This window comes from Tamandua tetradactyla, chromosome 6 (genome assembly GCF_023851605.1).
Source record: "Tamandua tetradactyla isolate mTamTet1 chromosome 6, mTamTet1.pri, whole genome shotgun sequence".
Taxonomy (NCBI): domain Eukaryota; kingdom Metazoa; phylum Chordata; class Mammalia; order Pilosa; family Myrmecophagidae; genus Tamandua; species Tamandua tetradactyla.
The window spans coordinates 42,186,944-42,207,658 of NC_135332.1; the positions used below are offsets into that span (position 1 = coordinate 42,186,944).

General features: G+C 45.9%; 1 protein-coding gene across 6 annotated transcripts in view; it reads right to left on the bottom strand.

Moving 5' to 3' along the window:
• Positions 1-6,557: 6,557 nt before the first annotated feature.
• Positions 6,558-20,715, bottom strand: part of TBX4 (T-box transcription factor 4) — a 41,579-nt gene continuing 27,421 nt past the window's right edge. For 2 of the 6 annotated variants that reach the window (XM_077165003.1, XM_077165002.1), the window contains exons 6-9: positions 12,618-12,770; positions 11,177-11,265; positions 10,818-11,053; positions 6,560-8,800 (exon numbers count right to left, since the gene is read on the bottom strand). In XM_077165003.1, the coding sequence (XP_077021118.1) occupies positions 8,181-8,800; positions 10,818-11,053; positions 11,177-11,265; positions 12,618-12,770 (1,098 nt within the window). In that variant the 3' untranslated portion in view covers positions 6,560-8,180. Of the gene's footprint in view, positions 8,801-10,817; positions 11,054-11,176; positions 11,266-12,617; positions 12,771-20,715 lie in introns of all 6 variants that reach the window. The other 4 variants (XM_077165006.1, XM_077165007.1, XM_077165004.1 and 1 more) reach the window with 3 other exon arrangements.

The window sequence follows — 20,715 nt, forward strand, 5'->3', positions numbered from 1 at the left end:
GTGCTGAGTGCCTATTTTGTGTCAGAATATTAGGGACAGAGACTGTGCCAGGCCCTGTCATATGTTAATTTAATCTCCACAATCCCAAGAAACATATAGTATTAGGTATCAACTCTACTGTATTGACCTAAACACAGAAATTGCGTCTTTGCTTAAAGGCACAAACCAGTAGGTGACAGAGCCACGTCGTGAACTCAGGATTTCTGGCACAAAGTGCAAAGTCTGTCCCACTATCCCACAGATGCTGAAACACAACTTCAGTGAGACAGCATTTATACTTTAGGGGAAAATGGGAGATCCAGGAATGTGAAAAACAGCTTCTGTTCTTCGTAGAAAGTTAGAAAAGAATTGGCAAAAATATAGATTTGAGTCATTGATTCTTAAGGCTGAAAGCAGGCTGGGCCAATCCTCATCAAATCTGATGTTTGAGGACCCTCTACCATGTTCACCAACTGAGCCTTCAAAGGCACTCTGGCAATTAGCCTCTGGCCTTAGGACTTCTTGTTTTGTGATCATCCCTAAATCCCACAGAGCCCCAGCTGGGACTTTCAAGTCTGCCCTGGAAAAGGGAGAGACACACAAGCCAGCCTTGCACCCTTAGAACCAGGAAGTCTCAGCCATCTTTTATGGGGTTAATCCTTTCTCTTGCTGGATGTGTTTCTAAAATAAAAATGTACGACTGCTGGGGAAGTGTCTGGAAGGAGCCTCCATGGGCCCAGTCATAAAATAGGAGTAATACTTTCCACTTTCTAAATTAGAGTGATGCTATCAGTGCTACAAATTATTTGCTAAATTATATCCGGAGGAATCTCCCAATTCCTTGGACTCAAATTTAAAGAACGTTTAGATTAGAGAATGCCACAAAATTCATCTAACGCAATAGCTGATCTGCAGATAGGACGGTGCATGACTCACCTGCTCCTGCCTCCATGACCCCTATAGGCATTTGCTAGTGTTGGGAGAAAGGTCACCTAAAAAGAGATTCAGGACTCAGAGGTACCATCTTTTTCAAGCATGCACCCTGTGCCAGACCCGGTGCTAGGTGTTTTTCATAGGGAGCAGTGTGGGAGGAGGGTCTCCTTTGCCTTGGTGATAAGTTTAGTTCCATTGTAATTCGGGTGGTTTTCTATAGAAGGGTTAGGGGGAAGACACAGTTTGGAATCTCAGTAGGAGGAAGAAGTATAGGGATGCCCCAGCGGAGGATCTAGTACTTCTGGGACCCAGCTGACCCTAGCAAGCAACTGGGTGTGAAGAAGGAGCTGTCAATAAGAGAGACTGCACTCTGGGCACAGGCCTTTCAGGGCATGAGGGAGTTCAGATAGCCTGTGACCCTGAGTGATGACCTTTCCTAAAGATGGGCTACAGAAGGGTTCTGTCTCCACCCCCTACCCGTGGTGGCAGAGAGGGCAGAGTTCTCAGGCCACACCAAAAGGAAGGCGGAGGTGTCCTCTTGAGCAGCCTCATGTCCTCTACTTGAACAGTTTCCTGATCCCACATACATGAACAGCCATCACCCAGGAGCATACTGTTCATGACAGCCCAAAGCTCTGCAAGCTCACTCAGAAAACCAGGAGTGGGCTTTGCCACTGTGGCAACTTCAACATACAGACCTGAGTGGGAGAGATAGAATTGCACAGATTATCTTTAGGAGGCAGAATTTGAGTTTGGTAAGTGACGGGTGTTGGCAGGGAGGGAGTTGGAAGGACTCAGCAATGAAGTCCAGGCTTCTGGCTTGAGCAACTGTATTTTGGTTAGTGGTACAACTTGCCAAAACGGAGAACACAAGGGGAGGTCTGGAGGGAGATGATGAGTTCAGGTTTGAACAGAGTGAGTTTGTGTTCCTAGCATCTCTTAAGCAGAGATGTCCAGGTGAGTGTCAGGAGAGGAAAGTACGGCTAGTGATTAGATTTGACATTCATTAGCATATGTTGGTGAAAGAAGCTGTGGAATGGATGACGTCACCTAGGGAGAGTAGGCTGTGAGAAGAGAAGGCTAAAGCCACAGACCTTGAACAACAGCAGAATTAAAGGCCTGGGCACAAGAAGAGGTGTCTCAGGAGAGCCAGAGAGTCAGGAGGAAAATAAACAGGGTGAGATGGCCCAACAGCCACAGTCCTCACCCACTACCATTAACATTGGGACACAGTCTCTTTTAGTCTTTGTTCTTTTCTCTCTCTCTCTCTCTCTCTCTCTCTCTCTCTCTCTCTCTCCTAGGTATTTCTAAAACCTTTTTTTTTCTTTAATTAAATCTTTTAATTACAAAAGTAATTCATTCCTATTGTAGCAAATCAAAACCAAACAGATATTTACAAGGGAAAAACTCATAATTCCCTCCTAGCTCCCCTGAGGAAGCAGTGCAAACAGTCTTCCAAATTTTTGCGTTCCTAACACACATACACACACCCACACAAGCCTCCACATTCACACCACACACATACTCACATACACAGACTCACACACACACACAGATTGGATTTATTTTTATGGTTTTGGTTTTGGGTTTTGTACTTCACACAAATGGGAAACAATGCATATTACTCAGAAATGTTTTCACTTAATATGTAAAGATATCTATTTATCTATCATTCATATTGATTTTAACTACTAAATTACTCAATGTTCTATAGTTTAGCTACACCAATCTATTTTTTTTCCATTTTCAAACACGGTTGAGATCATACTCTATGTTACAATCCTCTTTTTTTTTTTACTTAGTGTTTATTTAATTCCCCATGTCCTTAAAAGCTCTTCATAATCTTTCATGACTACATCAAATTCCAGAATATAGGTGTTTCATTTTTAATTTAACCATAATTTACTTTCTGCCAATTTGGGGTTATTAAAAAAAATCCACAATGAACACTATAGAGTATTAAGCTATGGCCACATTTCTGATTATTTTCTCTAGGATATGAGCACTTTCAGCGTCTTTGTCCATGCTACCAAATCGCTTTTTTCTGGAAAGACTAACAATCTTTTCTCCTACCGGCAACGACTGAGAGCTACACAGAAGTGGTGTCTTAGTCTCCTGGCTGCTTTGATACCCACCACACAATGGGTGCCTTAAACAATGGGAATTTATTGTCTTACAGTTTTGGAGGCTGGGTTGGTAGCGTCCTGACATCTGGCAACCTTGCAGTTCCATGGCTTTTCCATTACCCTGCGATGTCCTCTCCTCTCTCTTCCGGTTTCCAGCTGACTTCCGGCTTCTAGCTCCTCCCTGTGGCCTTCCCTGGAGCCGATTCCTCATTTTTTCCCTTTATAAGATCTCCAGGAATGGGTTTAAGACTCATCCTGATTCAATTAGTCACACCGTAACTGAAATGACGTATTCAGGAGGTCCTATTTACAATGGGTTCATACCCAAAGGAACGTGGGTTAAGACTGTGTTTTTTCCTGGGGTATATAACTCAATCTGCCACAAATGGTATTTTGTCATTTTAACTTGCATTTTAGATCATCTAGTGAGGTTAGTTTTGCTCAGGTTAATTATCCAATTGCAATTCCTCTTTCAAGAACTATCTGTTTACATGCACCCACTACTCTGGTTTCCTAAGTCAGCCTTTCCAACCTGGTTGCGGACACCAGGGCCCAGGTAAGAGAAGGGGCCGTCGTTGGGGCCTGACCTGCTGGGACTCTCCACAACCCTGTTTCATCTTTTCCTTTTCCATTTTTCTTCTCTCCACATTATTCTGACTCAGGCTTTAATTTTCACAAACTATTCAATTTGGTGGTAGGGGGTTTCTGTAGAAGAATTTCTGTGATCCTCAGAGCACTGCGCCTGTTTGCCCTTGTTAGAGAAGAAGGGTCCTGGATGCTCTGCAGGCCCCGTCAGGCTGTGGTAATAAGCAGGGGCTGCTCGAGCTGCAAAGTGTAAACCTGGTCCTTCTTAGTGAGACTTTGCAGAAATCCCACTGGAGATTTTTCTGCCCCTGCCCTGTCTACTTTCCTTCATAATGATAAATGGCTGAAAAGAAAACTATCTAATCTCCAAACTGCTTACTTTTTTTCTACTTGTCCTTCAAGGAAAGAAGGAAGAACACAGTCACATAAAACAGAGTCCTTCATCGCCTGCTTCTCAGGAGACTGCTCTTTCCCTTTTCATCCAGGGCCTGTTTCTGATCTGCGATGGGCTTACACTGAAAGCTCCACCCGGCCCGCTCTAATCAGCTGCGACAGATACTGCAGTTGCTTGGGTCGCCCATTGAAATTGAATTGATTACCCGGCCCCTTTGCCATTTTGTTCGGCACACAATTGCTTAATAGCTGTCACCTTGGCTTTCAGTCCCGGCTGGCTTCAGGCTGACTGGTTCCCATTACTTAGGATGGCCAGTGCAAGTTCATCACCTTTACAGGATGTCCCTGATTGATTCCGTATGCCTTGGAGACCTGTGATATATTTGCATGGGGTGGGGGGAGGTTGTTGGGGGACGGAATGGAAATCTCTTGGCCACGGGAACTGCCAGTTTTCACTGAGGGGCTCGCCATATTTGAATCATTACCAGGGCTTCTTGCCAGGAGTCTGGCCTCTGCTGACATAGCTGCTAATGAATTTGTAAATTTAAAAAATATATACAAAACAACCCAGCCTGTTATAACCTTTGCTGTCGCCACCTGCTGCCTGGGTGGGGGGCTGTAAACAGAAATGATACTTTTCCGGCCTGAGGTTGCGCTTGTCTTTGAAATGACAGTCCTCCCGGCGACCCCCAACCTTCCTCCGCCCGCCAAGCAGAAGAATTGGGGTTTGAAGAGAGAAATTTTTCAAATGAAATCCTGTGCACTGGGAACTATTTCAATTAGACAGCAAGGGGAATGCTCACATGCCCTCCGGCCTTTTAAGTGGGTTTTAATTTTATGTTGTAAGATAAGACACTGCGAGGCCGGGGCTGCTACTCCAGCAGGCTCCATTAGTGGGGTGAGCCAGGGCCTTTTGACCCCCTGAGACCCAGCTGAGGCTGGAAGTTGCTTTGGTTTTTTAACAATTTGTCAGTCTGACCCTGCTTCTTTCCATTCTCTCCTTCGTTATTCTAGGCTCTCCTGTTGTTAGAGGGCAGCTGGGCAGCAAGGCCTGGTCTGAGAGGCCTGGCTCAGTTCTCCCCAGTGGCCTGGCCCTGGCCTGGGGAGCAGAGTTGTCCTGGGCGCTGCCTTCCCACGGACATGCACCTGAATGTTACTCTTTTTTCCCCTCCTTCCCCGGCAGGGCACGGCAGAACACTTTTCACGTGGCAGGTTTCTGGCCTGATGATGTATGACCTGTTGGTGCTACTGAATGGTGCCCTTTGTTCCAAGATATCCCATGTGCCCCCTTGTGATTGAGCTCTTGATTCAAAGGGACAAGAAAGCTCCACAAATCCCACTGCAGGCCCTGCTATAGCCATGCCCAGGTGGGGAAGCCCAGGGAACTTGTGCTTCCCAGAAAGCTAGTAGGAAGCTCTGGGCTGCCCAAATGCCAAGTACTCCTCAAAAGGGGCTTTCTTTACCTCAGACTCAGTGTACTGGATATCTCCAGAGAGCCTTGGAATACACATCTAGCCCCAGCCCTCTGCCTGGGGCTCAAAGATCATAGCGTGGTGTATCCCAAAATGCAGTCTTCACCCAGAGACAAAACAGCCGAGCAGGTATGAGTTAGGAAGAGCCCCCCACTCCTTCCCTATGCCCGGAACCAAACTCAGTTAAGTTTTTCTCTGTGACCAACAAGCCCGAGGTGGAAGCCAATAGCTAAAGAATGAAGGAGCTTGGCTGCCTTTTCTGCAGCAAGAAGTCCAGCCAGAGAGCAGCCCTAAAACGGCAAGGGGGAAACTCTGGGAGAAATGGGGTACTAGGCTTAATTTTTACCCTGCAGGAATATCATTCTAGTCCTGATGAAAACAAGGATTTAAAAGGCATCCCTTACCCCTGCCTTCTCCTGGGTTTCCAGACCAGTCTCCACTGGAGATGGTGGATGAGGGTGAGTAGCTATGGGGAAGGAGTCATGAAGGAGGGACCAGGAGGCAAGGGGTTGTAAGGAAGGGCCCCAATAGCACCTCTCTATTCCTGTTTCCCTTTTTATCTAGTAGGTGAGCCAGAACCTGGACTGGATTTCATTTCCTTTTTTCTTTCTCCGTCTTGTGGCCTAGCTTCAGCGATGTGGCAGTGGAATGGGCAAGTAGGAGTGGAAGGTTTCTACCAGGCCTCGATTCATCTTCTCTGGGGTAAAGGTGGCTGGCTGACCATGCATCTGACTGCTATAGAAAGTCCCAGGTCCAACTTTAACCTGCCCTTCAGTTCTTTTTCAAACAGCTGCCCAAATCCCATCAAGAATGCCCTATTTGTGAGACAACCTCCCCAAAATTACTATGTGGTGTGTTGACTGCTAAAAGGAGACAGATTCCTACTTAGTGCTTGCCCTGACCTTCTGGGGTATTCCAGAAATCCAGACCCATAATTTGGGGAGAAGCCGTGAAATCCAGACCCATAATTTGGGGAGCTGCATGAGATCAAAAGTAAAGTTTCTTTGTTGCTTAAATTATTTCACTCTGAGCCCAGAGACTCTGTGGTACAAATGCTTGGAGGTGTGAAAGCCCCCATCTAGTCCTTGGGAAAAATACCAGAAAAAGAGACAGAGACTAGTACTGAGCCAAGAAATGACAACTCAGTAGTAAGAAGCATTCACACATTTCACAGTTGTAAAATGGCTTTATGTTCCGATATGTAAAATAAAAACGTCCATGCTATATAACAAAACACTTGAAGTTCCATATCACCTGTTAGCTACTGTGGTTTCTAATAAAGCCTTATCTGTAGTATGTATGTGTGTGTATGTATGTTTTATCTAACCAATATCAAAATGTGTGGTAAAAATTTAAATAGATGTCTCACCAAATACCTCTGCAATGTCCATTCTTAAGTTTATTCACTGGTAAAAAAAAAAAAAAAGCAAAGCTGAATTTGACATGTGGCCTGCATTTGTGAGATATATATATATATATTTATTTATTTATATTTATTTATTTATATAATATATAAATAGCTATTCAGCATGCAAAGAGTTTAGTGATTTCCCAAATTTGATTATAAAGTTCACATCAGCCACCCAGATGGTCTGGTGACGTTCAATGCTAAAGAACTGGGCTGAGGACTATGAGATCTGCCTTGCTGGAGAATAATTATCTTTGCTCCTTTGAACCTACTGGCTGAATTTACTGGAAGAAATGAATGTTTTCTCAATTTTCTTTTTTACTTCTCTTGAGCTCTCTTGCTCCAGCGACGTGGATTTTCTGGAAGCAGAACACGCTCTAATGTAGTCTCCTGGGACACTGCCAGGTCAGGCGTGTTTCATAATTGCCACTTGTAGGATGCAGATGGTGCCTGAAAGGCCAAGCCTTGTACACTAGAGAGACACAGTGAGAGACTGCATGTTGGGGACCAAGGTGGAGGGGCTTTGTGCTTGATGACAAAACCTGAAAATGGTGACAATGATGCTATTGGTTGCATTTTCCCTATGCTTCAAGAAAAAAAAAATTTAAATACCCATTAGGTGGCACTTAGCACCTTAACCTTTCTGAAAGTCATCCTTCAGATCTGGGCTCCAGGGATTAGTTTCCAGGCCACTAACTGAGCAGTCAGTTCTCTCTGAGCATGCTTTGTCAGGCCTGGCTGAGCCCACTTCTGAGGTCATCTCACAGAATCCCCAGGAATCAAAGGAGGGGGAATTCTGCTCCAAAACACAATGCACAGCTCCCCTTGTAAATAGAAACCTGGGAACTCTTAAGGTGTGCACAGAGCTCTCCTACCCCAACAATGAGAGTTTGCCCCAACTTTCCCTATGGAAAGATTTCACCATCTGGCCCCTGAGTGAATCAAAGATTGTATTATAAAAAACTTCCTAAATATAACTTACATGAACCCTGTACTCTCTTTCCATCCATGGACATGATGAAAGATGTCAGACAACAACAGATCTAGGTCCTGCAGCCAAAATTACTTATTAGATAATTGTTTTTTCTTCTTGTCATGGCCTCAATTGTATGTCAAAAAATAAATGCTCTCCAAATATATATACATGTGTGTGTGCATTCATATACACACACACATATACACACCTTTGGAAATACCTTCCTGTGAGGATTTCTTGGTAATGCAGGCCACCTATAGAGGTTAATACTGGATTACACAGTCCTATCTGTTTAGGAGACATGGAAGTCATCCATCAGTCCAGTTCTCTACAGTCCCCATTCCTGAATGATACTGTAAGGAAGATTCCCGAGACAAGGAGAAGCTTTGGGAGTAGAGAAATTCATTGGCAGCATTCAGGTGCGGAGAGGGTGGTTTCCTCTCACACACTGGAGGGAGGCCACGCTCTCTTGGAAACGAGGCAGTAGGCCCCCGCTCTCGGACCTGAGATTGTGAGAGTTGATTGTAGACACTGAAGTGGGTGTTTCCTGGTGGCTGGGAGCTCTGAGCAGAGATGGTAGGCAGCCGAGGCATCATAGTGGTAGTGGTGAAGTGTGTGGGGAAGGGTTGATAAGGCACAGTCTCCATTGTCTGAACGCTGTAGCTTGTGTACGGTGAGACAGAAGTCCACATGTTACAGCTCAGTGGGGGTGGGGGCAAATCATCCACCCCAGACACCCCAGCAATCTCAGGCCCTGAACCTGAGTACATACAGGCTTCTCTTGGGGTCACCTCACTGCAATAGGAAGGGCTCAGCATCTGTTGGTCATAGGGAGGGGGAGAGCGGAAATAGTGATCCTCCCCCACCGAAGAAGGAGCTTCCAGATAGGATCGCTTGCAGGGTAAGTCCAGGTGGCGAGCACTGTCTGCTGGAAGACAAAGGAACCTTCAGGAAGAGCCATTTTCATCAGCCCAGGTCCCAGAGCACCCGTGCTGGATGCCAGTACAGCCTACCCTTGTCATTTGGGGTCTGCCCTTGCCCATGCTGCCTAGGCACTACTAGCATCATCTTAATCATTAAAAAAGCTACAGTTTTTATCAAGTGGCAGCAGCCAAGAATAGGTCACATTCTGAACCCTGCTGAAAGGACACAGGAGACATCATATTGCTGGACACTGAATGATGTTTTTAGCCAGGCAGCATACAGCTTTGATCCTTTGCCAACCTGACTTTTGGGGATGGTAAGAGGACTTAATGTACCCTGGCAGACTTAGGCTAGGCCCACCCTGGCCAAGGAAAGTAGAAGCAAATACCAGGCCAAACCAGGCCCAGAGGCCACAATTGCCTGAATTAGCCAGAAAATTAAGGCCACAATGTTTCTACCTCAATCCTCAACTCCTAGGAAGACCTTAGCAAGCCAAAGCTACTCATAGGCACATTCTTATTGCTTTTATAAATGGAAGACAACCCTACATATGTTCAAAGAAAACACATCAGATTGTTATTACACAGATTCCAATGCAACACTGTCTACAAAATAAGAAATGGAGCTGGTAATAAGTGAAAAGGGTGACTTGTAATAGACTAACCTACTATTCTGGGAAAAGATGACATCAGCTGCCCCAAATCATGTATGCGTGTCTTTCAACATCCTCAAGCATGAGGGCTTAACTAATGATGCAGTGCATCCTCTCCTGGAACCCAGTGAGGGCCCGGGTCTGAAAGCAGGAGTAGCAGCCCAGTCAATGAACTTAAAAAACACTTGTTCAGTGGCTTATCTTGGCCTCCCTCCTGTTTTTTCTAGGGATTTGTTCTGGGAGCTGTATGTATACAACAGGGCAGTGTGGTCTGGGGGAGAAATGAGATTGAGTTTGGAGGCCTGCACTCATGTCTTCCCTTTACCCCCCCCGAAGTCATCTGCTCTCCCTGCCCAATGAGGAGGAAGGTTCCCTTCTCCCTTAAACAGGCCTCTTCATCTTTCACTCATCCCACTTCACCATCTTCTCTCCAAATTCCTCCTTTTCCCTACACTAAGCTCTTCAACTTGGCAAGTGACCAGTCATTCCAGGTCAGGAGTCAGCAATCTTTTTCTAAAATGGACCAGATAGTAAATATCTTAGGCTCTGTGGACCATACGCTATCTACCGCAACTACTCAACTCTGCTGTTGTCACGTTAAAGCAGCCACAGACAATACATAAACAAATGAGTGTGGCTGTGTACCAATAAAACTTAGTTTATGGACACTAAAATTTGGATTTCATATGATGTTCACAAGTCACTAAGTATTTTTCTTTCCTTTTTTCCCAAACATTTAAAAATGTAAAAGCTATTCTTAGCTCACAGGCAGTCCAGTAACAGGCAGCAGACCAGACTGGGTCCAAAGGCCATAGTTTGCTGATTCCTGCTCTAGATCAGGGGAACCTGGATTCTAACAGGACTTGTCAGAGGATACTCAGAATACTATCTGTATGACTTCAGGTCATCCCTGTCCTGGGACTGAGGTTGCTTTGAAAGTGACAGCCTCAATTCAAAAATCTCCTGTTCACCTTCAGCCTCCTCTGGTACTTCTAGGCAGAGCCCAGGTGATCTGTGTGTCTTCTACCCACCCTATGGAAGCTCCAAAACAGTGACTGCAAAGCAACACCTGGAGCTAGGGAGTGGGACCAGAGTCTGGGGACACCAAGGCCACAAGCTGTTTTTGAGGACTTCGCAGCCTACATTAAAGGTGAGAGCCTGCATCCGTAAACTAGAAAAGATGGCCCTGAGTACGACCATGGTTACTAATCTTTCAGACTGGCTCTTCCAGGCCACGCAGGTAACCAGGTAGATGTGTGTATATGTTTGTATGTGTGCACAGGTGCTCACATATATAGTGGGAGTGTTTGTGGGGAGAGATCCACTCAACCTCTGACTCTATAAGGCTTCCAGCCCATGAGAGAGCTACCTCGTCTTTTCAGGCAATGATAGAAGAGGCTTGAGTCCCTCTGGCTTGGGAAGGTGTTAAGGGGAAGGTCTTGTGGTTCGGCCGCAGCAAACTGCATGTGAGCTCCGTTCTCATACTGGTAGTGCTGGAGGACCTGGTGGGTGCCATGCAGGGGGCTGACATCGGGTTTGGCTGAAAGCTGGGTGGAGACGAGCCTCTGCCTCATGATGCTTTTGGAAATCACAGGGTATTCTTTGCTGAAGGGGTGAGGAGGACAATTAGAGAGAGATAGGAAGAGGGTGAAGATACTTTGAGGTTTACTGAGTCCATGTGCCTGAACATAGGCTGCCCAACCCACCCCCAGGCTGGGGCAGCCCCACCTCTGCAGCCGGGCCACACGCAAGTCGCTGTCATCACTGCCCCGGAATCCCTTGGCAAAAGGGTTGTTTTCAATCTTCAGCTGTGTGATCTGTCAGGAGAGAACACGCAGTAGAGTTGCTGGGAGTAGAGAAGGGCTGGGCTGGCCCCTGGTCCTCATTTCCCACCCCAGGCACATTCAGAACTCATGGCAGGGTTTAGCAAAGTTGTAGCCCTTGGGTTCCTTGGGGTCTGGACCTCAGCAGGTCTCCCCAACCCCATTTCTTGGCTTGGCTTCTCTGGACCGTCTGAAGCAGTTATAGCAAATATTCAGTGATTTGCTTCTCTTTTTAGGGTGGTTCTCCCCACCTCCCCATATGCCTACCCCTAAGCCCATCTGTCAGGCCCTTCCTCACTCTGGCAGTGATCCGAAAGGGGAAACTGGTGAGAAGATAGTGAGGAGGATGTGTGAGGGGGCAATGAAGGAGCTGGGTAAGAGGGAGGGTGGGAAGATGATTCTAGAGGGGGCAAAGGGGAAATGAATGAGAAGCCACACCCCAGTCCTAAGCCAGCAGCAGTCATACTGAGTCCATTAACATCTGGCTTGTCCCTGGTTCTTATCCATTCCACTTGCCACAGACTGTCTAATTCTTTCTCCTGCTCTCCACCCTACTACACTGCCCGGCTTCAGTCCCCCCATTATTTTCACCTGGTGCCTATAACAGCTTTCCAGTGAACTTCCCTGTTCAGTGCAACTTCCATGTCAGGGTCCCCGTTCTAAATGTAAATCTCATTCTGTCACTCTTCTGTCTAAAACCCACCGGAGCCTTAAGCACTTCCCCAACAATCCCTGCCCACCTCTCCAATCCCAATGTATACAAGGGAAAAGCACCCTGAGAGAGAGTAGCAGGAGCAAGAGCAGAAAGGCAGGAGAGAGCAGACTACTCAGGGATCAGGAGGTAGTTTGGGGTGGGAGGCTGTAGCTGGGAGTGAGTGAGGGGTGGGACTGGGGGCTACCTGGGACAATCCAGGCCCCTTCTACAATAGCCTGGGAAGGGTCTCCAGAGGCTACTGCACTCATACTCTTCTCCCCACTGCCCTACCCCCTCTTTCTCTGCAGGCCCAGAATCCTATCTTCAGATGCACCAAAAGACTACAGAACTGTCAGACTGAACACTCAAACCATAAGGCAGACTCCCTACTCCCAGTTTTTACAGTTGCCAACTTTATCTATCCCCCAAAACACACAGACCATAACTACTTTGTGTTGGAGATTTAAAAGTCTCTCTTTTCCTGCTTATTATGCAATTTGCTCACTGTTCTGAGGGACATTGCAGGATTCTGAATTCCTTAAGGTAGACCTGCCTCAACCTTACCTTGGGTTTTCGCTACCTGCCTCTCTATAGTGACAGCAGAGCTGCTGAGTGTCCTTAGTGATAGGGGTTATGCAATCAGTGGCTGTACCTTGTGATTCTGGTAGGAGGTCACAGAGATGAAGGAGGTTTCTGGAAACACATGGGTGCAGAAGGCTGTGTTTTTGGAGCCAAAAGCATTGTTCTCATCAGCCTTAACAATGTGTAACCGTGGCTGGTACTTGTGCATGGAGTTGAGGATGATCTGGAAGAAAAGGGTTTCATTCTGAGCTCCAGGTCTTTGGCCTCACTCAGCAGGCCCTGGGCCTGCTTGCATTCCTTTCAGAGTCCAGGATTCAGGGCCTGACTACCAGGACTGAGCCCAGAAAGGTCCTAAAGCCCCCAACGAAGGACCAGTCCTCTGGCCCCAAACTCAGTCCCCATGGTCCCCACTTAGCCTCTCCACTCAGTGCCTAATGCCTATTCCAGAACCTCCCTGATATTACATTTCACTATTGCAATGGAGAACTTGGGACAAGTCCTTGACAGTTTAAAAGCCCCCAGTGAATTGAGCATCGTGTTGTAGGAAGAATTCTAGGCTGCAGTCAAAAGCTCTGAATGCCACTGCCTCATTGCATGATCTTAGGCAAATCACTCAACTTCTTTGTGCATTGGTTTTCTTATTTGTAAAATGGGATCATAATACAAAACTTACCTCCCTCTGGTTTCTCCTTCCAAACTGACCTTGCTCCTTTCTCTCTCTGCTACTGTCTCTTCTCCCTCTGCTGGCCATCTTCCCCACCCCTATTATGTGTGACCTGCCTTTCCTAAAAATGCCTGCTGTGACTCTCAGCCCCTCCTCCTAACTCTGTCAGCTACAAAAGTAGCTCAAGGCTCAGGGTTTTGCAGAATGGGGGGGAGGCAAGATGTTGAGGAAATTGTCCCACTCTGACCTTTCCATCTAGTCGCTAATTCGTTCATTCATTTATTAAAATTCAAAGGACCTGCTGAGGGGATGCTGGAGATACTCAGATGCCTCCTGCCCTTAGACCTGCCCAGGGCAGCTCACAGCCCTAGTAGGAGACAAGCAAAGTTCCTAAAACAACTCCAGAGAAGGCCAGAGGCCCCAGGTACCAAAAGCCCTTTAAGGATGTCTTGGGTCTGGCCCAGTATAGCAAGGCTTAAGTGAAGAGGCCAGGAGCCTTGGCCACCAGAGCCCCAGGGAGTAACACACAGTAGTTGCTGCTCCAAACCTGCTTAATTTCTCTGTACCCCACAGTAGCGGCTGTATCATGTGCCATTAAAACGTATTTTTTATCATTGACATTTGCCAGACGCCCTGGCCATCGGAGGCAGGACCAGGAATTTGGGGTATTTTATCAGCAGTGCTGCTTTTGTTAACCCTTTAGCTTCTGTCCTGGTGGGGTAAGGCTGGCCCTCTGGTCCCATTCTGCTCTGAGCACCTTTCTTTCTACCTTGCCCCTTCCTTGGCTTGGCCCTGCTGGCTCCCACCCCTCCAGGTTCCCAGGGGCCAGGCCTGGTGCTAAAGAGTATTGAAAGATTTAACCCTTGAGTATCCAGAATGCCAAGAGAAAGGCCCAAGTCCAGGCTCTTCCAAGGCAAGCCTGGGCTGAAGCCTAAGTCTGAGAAGGCTTTGATTTCATCATGCCCTAGAGGGCAGGAACAGCCCATAGAGTAGGCTCTGCAAGGGAAGTAGGTGGGCTAGGAGCTGGGCTGTGGGCTCTGGGTTTCCCTGGGCCCTTCAATTTGGCTGAGTGACTCCATCCAACAGGAACCAGCCTTTCTGCTTTCTGCTCTGGCCACTCTTTCCTCAGCTCTCAGTGACAAATCTCTGGACCTTCTTGGAGCAGGTGCATAATTTCCAAAACCCCAAATCAGGTTCTGCTGCTGGGAACCCACTGCTCACCACTTACAGATCCTGAGTAAGCTCTTCCTCTCTCCAGCACTGGAGTCACCAACCAGAAAGTAGGACCTTCAACTAACTGGTCCCAGACACTCTTCCCATCTTGGACAGTATGGAACCTGGCTAAGTGTCTGGAAGAAAGTCCTGCCCATTGAACCTATGCGAATATAAGCTAGAGTCTCAGTCCTATCAGCCCAGGCAAATAGGAAAGCAACCCAGTGACTCATATACCTGGCTTTCCTCAGAAGTTCCTCAGGCGCCCACAATAAACTCCTGCCAGAGTCTCACATTTATATTTGTTGCAGAAGATATCAGGCCAAATGGTCCAGCCACGTCAATAAACCCTACTACATGACTAGTCCTGTCATCATCCTATTGTTTTACAGGAGTGGGATTCATTATGTTCTGGCTGCAATTCAGAAGTCTGTTCTATTTTAACAGTTGTGATAGCACCAAACATCCATCTTTTAAAGAGATCACCATAGTATGCTTGTCCAGTGAGGCCCACATCTTCTATGTTAGAATCACAGAACATTAGCGCATGGAGAAGCAGACCTTAGAGATCATTCTAGTCCAGCCCCCTAATTTTACAGATGAGGAACAGGAGGGCTGAAGTGGGAATGTGACTTGTCCAAGGACACACAGCTGTTTGGAGACAGTACTGAGAGGAAACCAGACATCCATTGAGAGAGCTCATGCTACTCTCAACAACAAGCTCAGTAATTCATGATAAAGTGCTAATCAAACACTGTAAGGGAAAGGGATTCCCCAGGCCCTATTGGCCATAATAGAACACAACACATCTGACATAGAAAAAATACGCTTGTGGATGCTAGCCACACAAGAGTATGGTTACTCTCCATGTTGTCACTTATTAAAATCAGATCTTAATCTGCATCATAATTTTACTTTCTAAGGCTACCTTCTCCATCATCCTTCTTACCTTCTCCAGCCCGGGAGAGAGGTTAGGAGAGAGACAGAATTTGTACAGAAGGGGGAGGAGGGGTGGGGAGGGTTGGGGAGGGAGGGATGGAAGAAGAAAAACAAAAGGAAAGCTGAGACTCAGAGAGGTAAGTGACTGGCTTAAGGAAAATCCAAAATTGAGCTGAGTCAGGCAACCTCTAGGCCACTCAAGAAGTTTTGGCTAGTGAGACCTTAGGTCTCAGTCCTAGGGCAGCAACCCTGCAGTTGTACCACACAGAGCCCTGAAACCTCCCTACAGTCTCTCAAAGTAACAGCAATAATAATTAATGCTTATGGAACATTTCCATGTACCAGGCCCTGTGCTAAGTATTTTATGTCCATCATATAATTAATATTCACACCTATCCCCATCCCCATTTTAATAGATGTGAGACTGAGGCTCAGGTAGGTGAAGGCATTTGCTTGACACTAGGCAGCCGATGTGAGGCAGAGCCAGACTTAGTACTAGTTCCCAAGCCTGAGCTCTTCCCCTTCCCTGGCTAGGGAGAGCTGGGCCTGATCCGGAGCTCAGGTGGATATATGTATCTCCCAAAGCCCCTGGCACAAGGCTTGGAACATTATCAGGGCTCAGCAAATGTGGGAGAAAAAGAGGAAAAGAAGGAGATAAATAGCTCTGGGTCCCCACTGGCAAGCTGACAGCATGAGCTTTGAGGAGACATCAGTCCCTGGCTGAGTACGTGCTTTTTTGTCTAAATGCCACCTCCTTCAGGGGGTTCATACACTTACCTATTTACTATCTAATGGGGAAATCACACATTAATCTAAAAATTAAGCAAAATAAGTGGTGAGAAAGCTAGTGGAAGAAAGACTCCATATATATATGGAGAGACATAAAAGAAGTCTCTAACAAAAAGAATACCATTTCCTATCAATCTTCCATAAGTTAATTTACTATTTAAAGCAATCTTAATAAAAAATACAAATCAGTTTCTTCTTGAACACTACAAGCTGATTCTAAAGTGTACATGAAGACACAGACAATAGCCAAGAACACTGAAAAAGAAGAGCAGTGGGGGACCTAGCCCAGCCAGAAACAAGAATATATTATGACGTCTCAATAGTCAAGGAACTGGCACAGGAGTAGACACAAATTCATATGGGAGTTTAGAATACATAAACAAGGCATCATGAATTAAAGAGGAAAAGAGGACTATTCAACTAATGGTATTATGACAAGTGTATAGCTCCCTAGGAAAAAAAAATGTTGGATCCATACTTCATATTGAATGCCAGGATAAATTCCAAAAGGATCAATGGTTTAAATGTAAAAACAAATTCATATAATACCAGAAGAAAACATGAGAAAATTCCATTATAAGTAAGAAATGGATAAGTGTTTTCAATTACTCAAAATCCAGAATCCATAAGGGAAAGATTCCCTGATACATTCAATCAACAATTTCTGCATGGGAATATTCCCATGTGCAAAACAAAAGACAAATGACAAACTGGGAGAAAATGTGCAACTGAATATCACAGATATGAGCGAAATCTTCCTAATGTATAAAAGCTTCTAGAAATTGACAAGAAAAGAGATCAACAATCTGAAAGAAAAATGAACAAAGGAAAGAACATTTCACAGAAAAGGAAAGACATAGAAAATATATGCTCACTCATAATAAACAAAATGCAAATTAAAATTAAAATTGAGATTTATTTTTCAGCTATCAGACTGGCAAAAATCCAAAAGTTTGCTCTCCTGCCTTGTTGGTGAGGCTCCAATAATGGTGAGAATATACATCTGCACAACTCCTACTGAGGGCAATTTGGTGATATTTTTCAAAGTTACAAATCCAAGTACTCTCTGAACCAGCAAGTTATCACACAGATTACACCCAGCACAGATGTAAAATGATATATGTACAAGCTTATTCAAAAGAGAAAAAGGGACTGCTTACAAAATGTAACAATCATGTGATGAAATTCTGTACAGCTATAAAAGAAAGGACTAAGGAAGCTCTCTATGAATGGAATGATCTCCAAGATATAAGTTTACAAAGCAAGGTGCAAAAAAAGCATTTATGGTATTCCTATCTTTTTGTATATATGCATATAGAAATGCTAGAAATAAATTAATAGCACTAGTTACTTGTGGTATGGTTTGGAAAAACTAGATGGATGGGGGCTTCTCATTGTATATATTTTTATTAATTTATTTTTGAATTATGTGACTATATTCCCTGTTCAAAAATAAATTTAAAAAATACAAGTCAGTACAACACTGTAGCTGTGTACTAGGTAAATACTATGACAAAATGTGCATGGTGCTCTGACAACATATAATGGGACCCTGAACTCTCTCCCTGAAGAGATGGCAACTGAGTTCAGATCTCAAGGCTGAAGAGCAATTAACTAGTTGGAGGGGGTGGGAAGATCATCCGAGGCAGATGGAAACTCCGGCATGTGGCCAGATGAACTGGTACGTTGAGGAGACTGCGTGCTCCTTTATTGCTGGACTAACTGAGATTCCCAGGCCTGGACTGACTGAGATTCTAGGACAGTTAGACTCACCATGTCAGAAATCATAAGGCAGCCCTTCCTTCTCAGCAATCTGGAAGGCCTAGGACACAAGTGGTGGTGAAGATAACCATTTCCCTTCACCTAGGCACATGCAACCACACACACATATACCCACATATACTCTCACACACTCTCAGGTCCCAGCATGAGGGCACATTCAGGCCACTGCAGCTATCTCCTCCCTACCTCCAGATCAGAAGAAAAGTCTTATAGGCTGGCCATCTCTGAATCCTTCCACAAGGTGCAGACCCTGCCTACACCCCAGTGAGGGCCTTCTAGAATTCCCAAAGCCCAAGCATTGCCAGAATAACTTTACTCAGAAGAGGAGAAGGAGAAGGAAGAGGAGCTTTTTCATCACAAAGTAGCCTGGCACAGGACCCTGCCATGGGCAGGCAAGCTTCCGTAGCCAGCAGTACAAGAAATGGAGCTGAATGGGCTATGCAGAGGCATCTCAGTCCTATTCTGGCATCCTGATCCCTCCTCTCCATCCTTTAGCCTTGGGCTTACTCCCAGAAACCAGTGATCATACTTTGAACCTACCTCTTAAAAAGAGAAGCTTTACTGGACTCACAGCAACAACCCATGGGGAGTTTTCTAGTCAGAATTAAGTCCTATCTTATAGAATCTGGCCATTTGGTCTGAAGGGTTCCTGATCCAGGATTCCACCTGACTCACAGGACAGGCTTCCAAGCCCAAGACTCCACCTGGACCCTGCAACCTTCTCCTGGATCCTCAGACAGTTAGAGAAAAACAGAGTATGTGGTGATGGGGTCGGGGTGGGGGGAGTCTCAGAAGATAAGGAAACTAGTAAAATATGGATTATCCCAAAATAGCGGCTCTATATCCCCACAACCAGGATTCCCTTCTCCTTGAAGCCTTTACGTATGGGGAAGACACACAGCACACCTGTCCAATTCCTAGGAGAGAAAATGTGATGATTTGGACTCGATGATCTCTAAGCTAGAAGGACATTGTGTCCACCTAGTGGATCCCAGATGATGTCACAACCATACTCACTGACACTCGACTTCACCAGGATGGCCCCAATTCCAGCTCACACCTGGATCTGTCCCGTTTCACAGGGACAGATCCCAGCCCTCTGGATAGGGGTTGTGGGGGAGGGCAGCCGATGGGAGGCAGCTGCTAAACATGGAGGATCCTGTGAGGACCCCAAGGAACAGTACAAAGTCCATTTGACTGGAGAACAATTCCTTGGGTTTGGAAGTTTTTAGGGAAAACTGAAAGGTGTGGAGGTGAGTTGTGCAGAAAGAAAGGTATGTTTATGGCAAGTCTGTAGTACAAAATGGCTCTTTCCCTGACTCCTGCATTGAGAAGCCAGGAAGGGTAACTTGGGGAACTAACCACTCCCATTGGCACCAAGATCCAAATAGGCTGGCTTGCTTGAAAATGTCTAGAAAGTTAGCTCATCCTCCATAGCCCTTGCTTGCCACCTTCTCACCACATAGAGTTCTAGGTACAAAAAGACAGGTGGGGAGCAAAAAGAACACTGGACTAGGAGACAGAAGACATGGGTCTGAGCACCTGTTCCTTTGTTCCCAGCTCCTGGGACAATCCTCTTATCTTCATAAATTCTGCCACCCCCACAGTAGGTGTTGTAATCAATAAACTGCAAGTACTGGGTAAATGCAGGAATAAGGGGAGAAGAAGGAAGATGTTTGCATCCCATTCCTTCTGGGGATAAAGCTGGGTTGGCATACAATAATACCCCTAATGTTAAAGAGAGGTGAGCCCCAGGCAGGCACACAAAACGTGTGCCAGAGCTACATGCAGGGCGTGGCAAGCCACTTAACAACTTGGGAAGAGCCTTCAAGGAGATAAGCCAGACTAGAAAAACTTCCTGCTGTGCAGTGAAAGCCAGATCTCAATCTCTCTCCCCCCCTTTCTGAAGAAGACCCAGCTTTCAAACCACTCGATGCCCTCTTCACCTACTTTTTACAGGGCCCTGGGGAGACAAAAGGGTCTTCTGAATCATAGCTTGGAACCATGGTAACAAGCTGATACATCCAAAATCCTCTCAGAGTGTTGGTCCCTGGGTACTTCTAGCCATCTGAAGATCCAGTTCCTGACAAGCTCTGAACTCTCCTCATTGATCTATCCCATGGAGTCTGTAAGTGCAGTTGTGGACAAAGACTGTGCCTGCCAGCTTAGCTTGCAGCCTTGCATTACCATCCTCACCTTTCAAGGTTAGTCCCATAGCCAGCCAAGCAGAGGAGGCCAAGTAGGAGTCGTCTGGGAGCAAAGTCTTAGACGAGGATAATGCCCAGGAAGGTCGTGTCCCCTGCGCTTCTCCGTTAAAAGGCCTTGGTACTCCAGAAGGCTGAGGTTTAGCTGACCCTTGCATTAAACTGGTGATGTGTCTCTGCCCCCTGAGAGGGTGGGGCTGTACCCATTACATGTGCATACCACTGTGCGTGCATGCACCTTTCTACTATGGCTGGCTATACCCCAACTGGATCTGCCTGCCCAAAGTGGGAAAATCCAGTATACGGACTTGTAAAACAGGCAAGTCAGGAGTTAATTATGTTAATTAATCATTCTCCTAGCAGCTAGTTCATAGATCACCAATGAGTTAGATGAGAATTGAACAGACTCTGAGAAAATTAAAACTAAGAACTGCTTGCCAGTTACCAATCAATCCGAAATGAAGCATTGCTGGGGTTTTCCATGAGGCACTATGATTCACAGAATGCTGATTTGCACATAACTCCCCAGAAACAGAACTGAGGCATAAAAAGGGGCATACCTGTACCATCCCCCCACC